This window comes from Anabas testudineus, chromosome 8 (genome assembly GCF_900324465.2).
Source record: "Anabas testudineus chromosome 8, fAnaTes1.2, whole genome shotgun sequence".
Lineage (NCBI taxonomy): Eukaryota > Metazoa > Chordata > Actinopteri > Anabantiformes > Anabantidae > Anabas > Anabas testudineus.
Window position 1 is genome coordinate 18,388,983 of NC_046617.1, and position 13,009 is coordinate 18,401,991.

Here is a 13,009-nt window from a genome sequence, read left to right on the forward strand (position 1 = left end):
TCCTGCAGAAACAAAAACAGAACATAAAAACTGTGTCATGGTCCATGTACGTACCAAAATCCTAATGACTTTTCAACAAACCTCTCTAAGATTTCCCAGGGGGATGCCATTACATCCAACGCTCAATTTCCAGTTCTTTGACTTCTTCACTAGAAGTTTCTCAAAATCAGTGGGTATAAACCACTGGTAAATACATGCCTCTCCATGTTACCAACTGTCTTTTTAAACTTTAGTTGAAAAAGACAGTTGATCTTTGCATGTGTTTATATCCTAAACAATAAAATCTGCTCAGTCATATTCAGTATTTAGTATCTAGTGTCAACAAATCATCATCATTTCTGTATTTTTTTGTTTTTACATGAGTACTGATAGTTTAGTATTTCTGTTTCAGTTACTAGTTTTACTTCCCTCTGACCAGTTTGTCTATGTCTAGTGTCCCGTTCAGGTCACCGGCAGCTCAGACTCTGAATTTACTGTATTAAAGTAATTCTGATATTTAAAGTGAATAAAACTACAAACTACAAAGCTCCTTCTCCGCTCTCACAGACCTTTCTGTGTCCAAATGGAAAGACCCCCTGATTAAATTAAAGTGTATAGGTGACAAATATAAGGTACATACATGACAATACCCTTGACAATGAATGATGCTGCAAACAGAATAAAACATAACCAAATATATAAACTGCATGGACAGCAAAATAAAAACACATTGTATGAGATGTATTATCTACTGGCCAGGCAGAGACAGTCTGAATATGTGCACTTATAACATGTAAACAATGTTATATCTAGAAATACTACAAATACACATTAAATACTAAATCACATGTACTACACTAAAATAGAGATTAATAAAGACCTTAAAGCTGCTCTAACATTTTATTTTTATATATTTTTTTATTGTAATGTCCCTTGATGCATTTTTTGTGTTTGCAGCCACAGCTGTACAGACCTCTTAGCACCAGACAGTTGTTTTTCATTTAAAGAGTATTAAGAGCAAAACAATTCAATGTTGAGTTGGTGGAGACCAAAAACTGAGCTAGAACAGAGTATCGGTATTTGGATGTAGGAAATATTATAATAATGATGCATTTATGGTTTGTTTCCATTGCCCCCAAGTGGCTAAGAACTCTTTAAAGAGCTCAGTATACTCTGTCAGATGTATGTTAGATTGTTGAAGACGCTTAAAATATTTCAATCCAATATTCATACTCTTTGACCTTTGCTTTCTCTCTCTTCTTTTATTTATTTCCATCTGTTTCAGTCAGAACAGCTGAGTGTAACTGTGAGTAGAGACAACTATGTAATGAAACGTGCAAAAATCAAATGGGAGGAGCAACGTGGGGGTTGACAGAGATCCAGACCTTTTACACCAGGATGTGTTCACTTGGTTTCATAGCATATACATCTGTAAATGGATATTAAATGTTAAAATAATTTACACTACACCATAGGTTTTTTGGCCTTGACAAGCAGTAAGTGTACATGTAGTACAGCGTAGTGAAAGAGTCAGACTAAAGAGTTACTGCAGCGTAGGTGTTTCTCGCTGAAACTGGGTAAACTGCTGGTTCACATCCTAAATATGTGTGATTAATAGCAAAAACAATCTTTGACTTTGTGAAACATCAAAAGAGACGAACATACCGGGTGAGGTTTTGGCTTAGTTCAGGACTAAAGGAGCCTGCTACTGATTTGTAGCAGCTACTGTTTGTTGAAGGTTTATTAGTGAGTGTGAGCACAGACACAATGTGTAACATCAAAACTAGTTTGGTTTAAGTTCTAGTGAGACTAGTGTCTCTGATGTACTCTGATGTGTTTAGGAGCAAAACATTCAAGTCCCATCACGTTCTTAATCATATCCCTCTAAGTCATTGTACATGACGTCACTGTGCTGGTCCTGACAGGTCTGCACCACCTGCAGGATTGTTGCAAGGCGTCGGTCCAAAGCAGAGAGATGTGGTTCAGACAGAAGGGGGGCGACACCTGCCAGAGGATCCTGAGCCAGAGACTCCCGCATGACGTCACTCAATCTGAAGCCAGGGCGGGTCAAGAGACGCAAGCGGAGGAGGGTGGAGCGACGGATCCTGGCAAAGAAGGTGAAACAGGGTGGAGAGTGAGGTCACAAACAGATACTTAATCCAAGATATAAGTTTAGAATAGTTTAAATGTAGGTTTCCAATTAAACAGTAGCTCTAGTTGTGTGTTTTATGTTGTTTCACCTGCAGCACTGTTGCAGAGGAGCCAGGATGGACGGTTCATCCTGAGAGTGACGTCCGAACCTGGACAACATAACCACCAACATGTGAGTCACGAGAAAGTAACCAACAGACAGTGCGATATGTAATGGACTCCTCAGTTAAATATCTGACAGACTTAAGAAACTGTTGATTCTACTTCAATTTTTCTAATTGAGTTGAGTGGAGCTGAGTGATGTTTGTGGTACTGACCCTCGTCCATTGTCCAGATGCAGTAGAAAAGTCTCATTGCCAAATTTTTCAAACGTCTCATAGTGATGTCTGTCCATGTTGCCTGTCAGCAAAAAAATATAATGTTTCTTCACTTTTAGGAAAACTAAACATGTATTTAATAAAAGGTTTTTCATGATAACATCCTGGCTCCCTGTAGACTTCACTTTACTGACTCATGAGAAAGTCCAGGATGGCCATGTCTATGAGATCCACCAGTCGGGTGCCGTGGCTGTAAGGAGGCGTTTGCTTCACTGTGTCACAGTAGGTCGGGTCCTTCTCCCACCTGAGAGCAGAAGAAACCAGATATTGATGATTGCTTGAAATTGAATGACTTTTATTGAGTCAGACTCAAATTAGTTTGAATGAAAGATGTTATTGTCTTTACATTTTATAGATCATCTAATAAACCAAGGTCAGACTGAGTCCCTGAAGTGCAACAAAAACCATATTGTGTAAAGTATGTTATCAAGTGTTTTAAAATACAAGTCATATGTGGAATTATAAATCTCATCTGCAATCCTTCAGTATCAGCACCTGAGCTGTGCAGGAAAGCTTAAAGGCACAACAAACTGTCAGCTACGGGCTGATTTGTAGTAAATACACTGATACTGAATTGCAAATAGACGCTGTGCTGCAGTTCTTCGTTGTGACCACTGGAGTGCAGTGGAAATTCATGATTCTACACAGCTCCCTTCACTGAAGGCTTCTCAGCATCACTGCAGAACTTTATTTACAAAGACTTCAGGTTAAAACTTTGTTACCCAGTTGAGATTAGAAGGAACAAATATGAGCACGAAATGAGCCACTATGAGGGTTAAATGTATTTAATTGTTTAGTAATTTAAAGTCACTGGGACATGAAACATGCACAGACTTTGTACCAACTTTGCCAACTTGGTGCGGCTATAAGATCGTCTCCACGGTGACCTCCAGGACCTCCGAGGAGCGAGGCTGAGGTCAGGCAGCATGGCCGCCAGGGAAACCTCCAGTGCATGTGGCTGACCGCACACCGGGTGCTCTGTTGAGCAGTAGTACTCACACTGGCCATAGAAACACACATTACCCACTAGAGGATGTCAGAGAGACACAGGCAGATTATTTTGGTTCTACTTTACTTTAAGGTGAAAAAACCATTAAGACGGATCCACAATCCTAAACACACATACCAGGTGAAGTGAAGAAGGTCCTAGACAGCCTGTGGTCGCTGGTAACTTCTCTGATCTCTGTGGTGATATTGATGAGTCGACCGACCACTGGAGGGATCCTGTTGAAGCCCAGCAATCTGGATAAGAGACAGAACAAGCTGCAGATCAGGGAACATTAACAAAAGAAACCAACAAAGAAACGAGGGTAAACACAAACGTGCTTCAGTTTTATAGTGAAAACGTCCTCCTGTATAAATTGTTTTACTGTTAACCCCAAGACAACTGGTCCAAGCTCCCTGAATGAACGATTCCAGTGTTAGAGCAGCGACTTGTCATTTACAGAATGTCTGTGTACACAGCACGATGCCTGCCACCTGCTAACAGGGTAAAACCACGTGTACCTGTCAAGGTGAAAGGCAGAAATCTCTGCGTTGTGTCTTTCAAAGTCTGAGAAGTAGAAGAGGTTTACATCAGTCTCTGCATCTCTAGGCTGTCTGTGAAACAAAACAAATTCACTCCACTAAGACACTTAACAGTCAAACATGACGTCAGTCAGTCGGTATTGATGCAGAGTAGTTTTACCTCATGGGTTTGACCAGAGCTTGTCCGTAGTTTGGGAACAATACAAGCAGTTTGAGCTGGGTACCTCCCGTCTTCTGAACTAAAAGACGTGCAGCAGGTGAATAGAGCAAGCTAATCATACAAACAGACACATTTACATCATAGCCTGTATAATTCATCACCTATGTACATATTAGATCACTGTGAGAGTGGGATGTTTAGGTTGGACACTTCCTGGATGCAGCTGGTTTTGTTGGTTTCTTCCATCCCAACAAACCTGAACCAGCTCGAAGACAGTGTGAATGAGTAAAATCAAAGCTTGTGTTTGATCCCTTTCAAGTGAACAAATTCAATATGAAACCTTCAGAAAAATAAAGTGCTGAGGTTCCTCTGTGCTGCAAATGTTGGAGCGAGTTCAGCAAGTAAATCAGTGTCTTTCATTCGTTTTTACTGTATAACGTCCAGTTACAGCTGATTATAAAATACCTGAATTTACATCTTTAGAGATGTAATCGCTGTGGTGATGGTGACAGAAGGAAACAAGAAAAAAATAAAAAATGAGCCTGTGTCTGACATTAGTGCTTAATATTCACTGTAACACAAATTTACACCATGCATTATTCATTATGCAGCGCGCTGAGGACGGGGCTGGGGTGTCTGAGACAAGCAAACACAAAATGAGCATGTGTTGATGAAAGGGAAATTGTGTGAAAACGGGCTTACATAACGATGAGTGTATGAGTGTATACTGTGTGTGTGTTGAGATCATTTGCAGAAGGATTGTGTTTATGATCCTACCACAGAGGATCATATGAGCTGTATATACAGTAGTATAACGTTTCACTTTCCTGTGTCTCCTAGCATGTCACAAGTACTTCAAGTACTATGTACTGCAGTCCCTTACACATCTTGTTTACTGCAGTGATTTTAGACTACAATGTTCTACAATTGTGTCCACTGAGATCTACCTTAATACAGACTGTAAACACACGTGCACTGTTTTTCTATGGTTCACCAAACACTCATAAAGCAACATTTCCCCATAGGCATTTATTAGTTCATACTGTATGTGTTCTAAATATGATTCAGTGTGGATTTAATACTCCGTGCTGCCTCGAGTTCTCCCACAGATTATGAATGGACTATACTTTAAATTAAATCATCATACTTAATTAACAGTGACCCTACAAATCAGACGTCCTGTTCCGTTTCTAGAGTTTATTGTGTATTGAGCAACTGGTAAACTCAAGTAACACAGATCTTTTAAATGGTAATGGCTGTATTTTTAATTTTTACATGTTTTGCCAGAATATTCAGGCTAAATATAAAGAGCCGTGTGTGCAGTGAGTTTTTTATTATTATTATTATTACACAGAAGCAGTGACGCCTGGCTGACACCCAGGATATATTTTGGGAACAAAGTGAAAAGAGTAATTAAATCACTGTGAAACCTCTAATGTTGTTGTTTCTGGTGTCTTTCGCTGCCCCTGTCCTTTCTCTCTCTCCTCTCCCCTGTCAGCCCTGACCTCCCCCTCATTTGCTCACCAGCACCGAGGATTCGTTGTGTTGCCAAATAGTGAGTCAGGTGGCCCAGGATAGGATCCTTCCTGTTGTACAGCTCCCAGCGTGTGATGCCCAAGTGGAACCGCAGCCAGGGAGGATGGGTGTCCACGTCGCTCGTCCACGTGATTTTGTCGTAGCCTTCCTCCTCACTGGCACTCTGCCTTAAGGTGGGAAAGTAGAGGTGAGAAATAGGAACAAGAGGCACCACAAAAATCTGTACACGATTCCAAGCATCCCCCATCGAGCTGTTGAGATATTTCAGATATTTCAGTCTGGACCAAGTGGAGAGTAGAGCTAGGGTGCTAGAACGGCTAAAAATAGGTGCAGAACTATTTATTCACAAACTAATATTAATAAGAAATAATCTACATCTTTGTTTAAGGTGACATTAAACTGTGTGTCCCCCCCTCCCCCTATATGTTTCACTCACCACTTACTGTCATTATTTAGGTCGTCTTCCCACTCGTCTTCCTCACTTGTATCTCTCACTTCTTCATTAGTCTTCACCCTCAGTAGCCAATCATCTTCTTGCGGCTCTGGGTATGGGAGGTTGTACAGTGGGTGTTTGAACAGCGCCTCTAGCTTAGAGTGACCCTTGACCTTCAGAATCAGTTTCTGTTTCCTCTCAGTCGACTCATTCAATGAAAGTCTGCCTCTGTGGTGCAACATGTTGGAATTCAATTTGTGATGCTCATCAATCTGGGGGCTCGTTGGCAGTTTATGTGAGGAGGAGGCAGCTGATGAAGAGGAGGAGCGTACGACAAACTGATGTCCCTGGGTATCGGTTCTCGGTTTGGATGAAGAGGAGGAGGTGGGAAGGACACAGGCTGTTTGGAGGACGGAGAGACAAAAGAATGCCAGAAGGAGATGCAGAGTGAGGGACAAACATGCCAGACCCAGATAGATGGAGCGCGTGGATCGACCCAGGTTCTGTCTCATCGTGCTGAGGACAGAGATATAGAGAGAGCCATTTGAAATCTGAACAGACTGCGGAGCCCTGCCAACACTTCAAACCTGATCATGATGAAACACTTTGTGCTCATTGCATTCCCCTCACACGTACACAGAGTGGACAAAAAAGAAAAACAGCAGATGAAAAAGAAGTTTTACTTTGAAGTAAGTGAAGCGCTTACAGAGGCTGCTGTAGTAAGGTAAATGCCAATTAGTGACAGCGACCTCAAAGGAGGTTTTAAACAACATGAAGCAGCAGTGTAGTGGTCAGAGTAGATGATATCACAGTAGTAACGTCATGCTCATGTGAACGTCTTTGACTTATTTCAACAAAGCTCAAACTGCAGCTTTCAGTTGCACATCGTCGTCCACAACACTTAACAACTGCACTAAAGTAGAAAATGAACTGCAACGAAAGGTTAAACACTGATTAGTGTAGACTGTTCGAAAGACAGAGAGACGGGCACCCAGGCACACATTCACACTTCACTAGTTAAGCAACTGTCACATAATCATTTACATCAAATCTTCAAAGAAAGAAAAGCTCACTAGGAAAATCAATACATTATTGAACAACTCGCTGCTCCCAAATTCCCTGTGACCAGCAGGCCTGAGAAATTACTTACATCTCTTTCCCTTCAAGTCCTTTTCTTCCCCCTCTCTCTATTAATGAGGTAGATATTCAGAGTCTTGTGGCATTTCTACCCTCTTTGCTGTGCTGCTCTTTCCCAGGGAGATTGCATTTACATGTTTGTTTGTTATCAGTCACTGTCAGTGCAAACAGAAGTGAGAGCACTGGCATGATAAGGTTGTGGTGACCTGTGTCTGTGTGACCCACAGTTTAAAACCAGTTTTCTGCCAAATGATCTTTTAGTCTGCCTCGATCAATACAGGCCTGGGTGATCATGGTGGTGCTAAATAGCAGTTCTCTGCAGAGAGCCGACACAATATCACTGACTCATAATAAACCTAACAAAGCAATGCCAGGTCAACGGGTTGTGTTAGGTCGATAAATTATAACAAATAACTATGAATTTAAAGTGTAACTTGAATTTTTCTCTGCCTAAAGCTTTAGTTTGACAGTTTGATGATGAATTGGATTAATCTGATGTACTTTCTCTGAGAGTCTGTATCAGTGAGGCACAGATGTGGATGAGTGAACAGCTGCTCTGTAAAAGATATATCAGTCAGTATCTGAGTTTTATTTCATAACTACAGTGCGGTTTACTGTGCCAAAGAAATGGAATTAGGTGGTTTTCTGCATTAATTAGTCATAAAATGTGTTGTACAGACAAACACAGTGAGCAACCAACAGTTTTTGTCATGTTGAACATTCAAAGTACTGATGGAAAAGCAAGTGAAGCCCTGGACTACTCATACAATAACAAGCTAACTGGAGTGAGGAGTTCAAAGACACCACGGAAAAACAAAGCACAACCCACAACCCAACCAGGAAAAAGACGAGAGTAACATACAGTGCTGTGCATGTTTAGAAATAAAGTACTGTAAACTGGGTACGTACCCATATAAAGGGATCGTTCCAGTGGTACGGTGGAGGTAGCACCATGATTTGGGGCCGCTTGTTATTATCTAATGTCAGGCTGGCTGTCTGCTGGTTCAGTTTGGTGATGCAACAGGACAGTAACAGTAAACACTGCAGTAAATCTGCTCCTGAATAGTCAGTCAGTCAGAGTCCAGTTCTATGAGGAAGAGAGATCCAGCATTACTGAACACTGTGCAAATCTAATTAACAACTGCTGGAAGCTTGTTTTATGTTCTTGCTGCTAGGAGGAGGTTCAACCAATCAAACGACTCACTGAATTAGTCACAGTAGATCTCCACCATCTCCTCAATTCCAACCAGGACCTTCTCATCCAGAGTTATTTCCAGGAGGAGCACGAGAAACAAGAAGGTACATGGGAGGAGGACAAGGATAAAGAAGACGATGATGAGAGGGTCACACCGAGTTTTTGTCCTGCACCCAATTTGAGGTGGAGCTGCACACCTTAAATTTTTCTTTTTTTTTGTCACGAGTCTGATTAAGGACTCTATTGACAGAGACACACAGGGTACAGAATGGAGTTTTAAAGGTTTATTAATAACCAGTGCACAAGGAAAAAAGTCAATTGGAGTATTAAAGAGAACTCCTCAGGAGGAGACAGTGTAGGGTGAGTGTGGAGGTCAGGGTGTGAACTGGAAGTGGCTGTAGACGTCACGGCTAAGATGACCAACCAGCGGAGAGCACATGGAGCCGATAGAGGCAGATGGAGCCAGTGAATGCCGGGAATGGCGGCTGGCAACAGTGGGCTGAATCCAGGAGAGCAAACGAACAGAGAAAGACAGTTTGAATCCTAACACAGTTGATGATGATGATGATCGTGAAATCCAAAGTCCAAATATACGGTGTGCTAATGCAGTCGGGGTTATGTTCAGGGGCAGTTCAAAACAATAAATCCAGTGGACTAATATCGGTGGTCAGGGGTAATCCAGGTCATACACCGTGAGGCAGTACAAAGAGGTCCAGCAGGCAAAATCCACAATCCAACAACAGTCCGAGTCAAAACCAGCAGGTCCACAAAAAGTCAGAACAGGGAAGAGAACAGAAAAGGAGAAAACACTCACAGGAACAGTGGAGTAGGTTGAAAGCAGGTTCAGGTCAGGCAGGTCCAGTGAGGTTAATCAGGTGGAGACGGGTTCAGATCCAATAGTGTGAGCAGGGGGGAAGACCGGGAATGGACAGATCAGGAAAGAGGAACTCATGGTACCGAAGGGTCAGGCAAAAGCAGGGTTTAGTGCAGGAAAAGTCCAAATAGAAACACTGGATCATTTTACTCTGGGTTTGAGGGCAGACTATCTGTCAGAGGGGAAAGGGAAACAGGTCTGTATATATAGTGGAAGGGGAACACAGGGAGCAAGGAGGCTGGAGTGAAATCATCAGTGGCAAATCCCAAATGTTAAAACATGATGGTGGAATCAAGACTACAGACAGGGAGGAGATTTAAAAAAACACGAGGTGAAGTGACAAAGTGAGTTTTAAATTGTAAAATAATCAAAAGGTTCAGGTACCTAAACACAACAAAGTCTTCAATCACTTTAATGAGCTAATGAGGGTTGTTTCATTATTCTTCTTTTGTGTCGTTCAGTTTTCTTCATCGTATCTTTTAATAATTTCTTCCTCTGGTTTTTACTTTTCAAACCACACTTCCTGTGAACTTGTGAATTCATTCAGTCTCTTTTTTCACTAAGCACAATGGTTTCTTTTAACACCCAGTGAAAATGAAAGGGATGTCAAGAGCAGTGAGCTGGATACTGGAAGCACATTAACACACAGAAACATGCCGAGTAATGAATTGATATTCTATCAAAACAGGAGCTTACGTTAAATCAAATATTCATCTTATCATTCCTTGACTGTTTCCTACTCTTCCCTTTCTCTCCCTTATTTAACACAAACCATTTATTAAATCTCCAGCTATGACATTAAATCTTTCTCGTGGACGTCCATTTTCTTTCTGTCCTCGGAGGGTAAAAGAATCGTTCTCTCACACAGTGCTAATTAGTCAACTTTATGTCTCTGTTAATTAGCTGCATTTGCTCCAGGACAGAATGTATTATGTATGTTGTAGCAGGTCCCAATAGAATAAGCTGATGCTTACTGTACCTGTGGCAATGTGCTGTGCTGCCACGTATATGCAGGTTCTGGAAGCATTTCATTACATGTAAACAACTGATAATGTCACGGATGAGACCACAATGAGTAAACACACAGAACAGAAAAAGAGTAGCTGACTTGTAAGATTACTCAGATCTGTTGTTTGTCACGCTTGAGCTAATTAATTAAAAGAGAAGATGCACAATCACACTAAACTCTACTGATTTAATGTCTTTTAATTCCACTTAATGAAAATATCTTTGCAGTTGTAACCCAGACTAATACCTGGATGTTATCTGGACTGTCGTGGTCTTTCCATAGGTGACACTGTGACATGATGAATTCATTAACTTTCACTGCAGCGAATGTCAGGAGTGCTTGAGAATTTGTTTGCCCAGTGATTTTAATCGAGTATGGAGCACGTAACTGACTGTTTTTTCACTGTCTACCCAGAAATAATAACTTAATTACTGGTTTGCTTTAATTTCAGTCCCGTCCAGATGCACGTGATGTTTTAAAGAGGATTTGTCCTGTGTTTTAACATCTTAGTGGTAAATTCTGTACAGTTTGCTGCTAAACTGACAGAGGAAGCCATGACCAACTTGTAAGTTTATTTGGAAACCGATAGGATGAGGGTGAAAATTAAAGCTGCTTTCTATAGGGTGTATAATGGTACAGATGCTTTAGATTACAGTCTGTGACAGTCTGTGATAGTGTATCACAACAACGGTGTACCTGCACAGTGTGTACTAATACATACTTGTAGGTATTTTGTACATAGGAAGATAAATATACTATACCAACATGATCATAGGATCATTGTCAGACCTGGGGGTGCAACTTGGAAGAACCTAACCACAGCACTGTCTATGGTGCATCCACAGAGACCTCACACTGCCTTTATTAACTTGATATGTTCAACTGCTTTAACAAAGCCAAAGCAAACATTTAAGTTTTGGTCTTTTGACAATAGGACGTATGTAGGACATCACCATCATAACACAGAGCAGGTGCTAAAATATATAAAACTTAGACACAAAAAGCAAAACATCATGTGACAGTGAGGCTGTTCCTTCAGGTGTTGACCCTGAACATAAAGGCACTGTTGGTTTCTACGTGGACCTTGAGATGACAAACGGTGTTAGCCTCAGGTCTACATATTGGCAACAAGTGAAGGACAGACTGTTGCACAGGGAACAGCGTAATGAGGCAAGAAATACAGCACAGCTAACTGTAGATGAGAGTTATGTAATATGATACAATCATCTTTTTTTTTTTTATCAGATGTCATGTCGGGGTCAGCTGCTCAACACCAAGCAGGATTGGTTTGTTCAAGGCTGCTCTGATCGTTCTCTGCTTTGATCTTATTACAGGATGTCAGGAGATTCTACACAATCATATATTTGAAATTTGTGTTGCTTTCAATTTCTTTATAACCTCTCTCTTTATTACATTTCTGCCATTCACACGCACATAAAACACACTCAAACGCTCCCATTCAAACAGCGAAGCAGCCTTCAAAGCATGAAGCCCGCTCTCTCTCTCTCTCTGCAGTTGCAGCTTAATGTACGTTGCTTGGAAACAACCCAGGATTTAGCACCTAATTGGAGCGTGTGTGCTTCATCCAGCAGGCAGGCGAGCGATCGGAGACTCTGTTGTGCAAACTCAGAATAATAGTACAAAGTGAATTCAAGATCGCATCTGGCACATTGGATGGAGGAAAGCAAACAAAGGGTCTATCGAATCATGTGCAGGGTCGACCGACTCGAGGGTGCAAGATGTTTTTTTCTAGGCCAGTGTTAAATACAAAGAGTGTGTAATCACATGTTGACTGATGTGCTGGAGCTGTTTTAACTCTGTGTTTAAACTCTGCACCTCTACCTGAGGCCTGGGAGCTGTTGAGTGCTCTGCAGCAATTGTCAGTTGTTGTGGCCGAGTGGTTAAGGCGATGGACTAGAAATCCATTGGGGTCTCCCCGCGCAGGTTCGAATCCTGCCAACAACGGGATCCTTTATTTAGTAGCTCAGGTGGTGGAGCAGTCGTCTACGAACCTCAGGGTGACTGGTTCGATTCCCTGCTCCTCCTGGCTACTTGCTTTGCTGTCCTTGGACAAGACACTGAAACCCCGTAGTAGTGCTGACATGAACTGCCTGGCAGCCGTCCAACCACAGTTTCTCCAAGGGGATTAATAAAGTATTCATTATCTGTACATTAGCTGCTCCTGGGACTGGAATCTGCTGGGGCCACTTTCGTAGTTCGGGAGTCACTATTGCCTTCACGTTCCACCTTCTTTTACCTTTTTCTTTGAATGTTGGTATTGTTTTAGTCTTCTTGTGCTGTTTTTCTTTGATGATGATGTTTCTTGGGATTTCATAATGTGACTCAGAAGTGGGTATGGCGCCTGTGGGCCGGTATCCATTATTGACAACATCCGTAAGCTCCTGGACAGTCTGTGGTGGTATATGGGGGCATTGGATGCATCGATACATAATGTGTGGTCAATTAGATTTAGGTCACGTGAGGGTCAGGACAACACTACCAAAGCTAAAACTTAAGAATCAGTCAGGGTGGGTATGGAGAGAGTATCTGTCTGTTGCAACTACATGCAAAAACATTCCTTTATTGGGAATTTGTCTTGCTTTTGCCTCCTCATTGCACCTGTTGTACACT

General features: G+C 41.6%; 1 protein-coding gene and 1 non-coding gene across 3 annotated transcripts; one reads left to right on the forward strand and one right to left on the reverse strand.

Moving 5' to 3' along the window:
- Positions 1-1,237: 1,237 nt before the first annotated feature.
- Positions 1,238-7,425, reverse strand: LOC113166850 (extracellular serine/threonine protein kinase FAM20C-like). Of its 2 annotated transcripts, XM_026367067.1 has the most exons (11): positions 7,314-7,425; positions 6,167-6,679; positions 5,719-5,897; positions 4,195-4,273; positions 4,014-4,106; positions 3,634-3,749; positions 3,353-3,533; positions 2,642-2,751; positions 2,448-2,529; positions 2,220-2,279; positions 1,238-2,084 (listed from the first exon to the last, which is right to left on the reverse strand). In XM_026367067.1, exons 2-11 carry the CDS (start codon positions 6,673-6,675, stop codon positions 1,850-1,852), a joined length of 1,644 nt encoding a protein of 547 aa, XP_026222852.1. In that variant the 5' UTR covers positions 6,676-6,679; positions 7,314-7,425; the 3' UTR covers positions 1,238-1,849. The 2 variants fall into 2 exon arrangements, with proteins under 2 accessions (XP_026222852.1, XP_026222940.1); XM_026367155.1 differs by lacking the exon at positions 4,195-4,273 and having other exon boundaries at positions 4,014-4,059.
- Positions 7,426-12,261: 4,836 nt separating this feature from the next.
- Positions 12,262-12,343, forward strand: trnas-aga. Its single transcript has one exon. It is a non-coding gene; the product is annotated as a tRNA-Ser (tRNA).
- Positions 12,344-13,009: the final 666 nt, after the last annotated feature.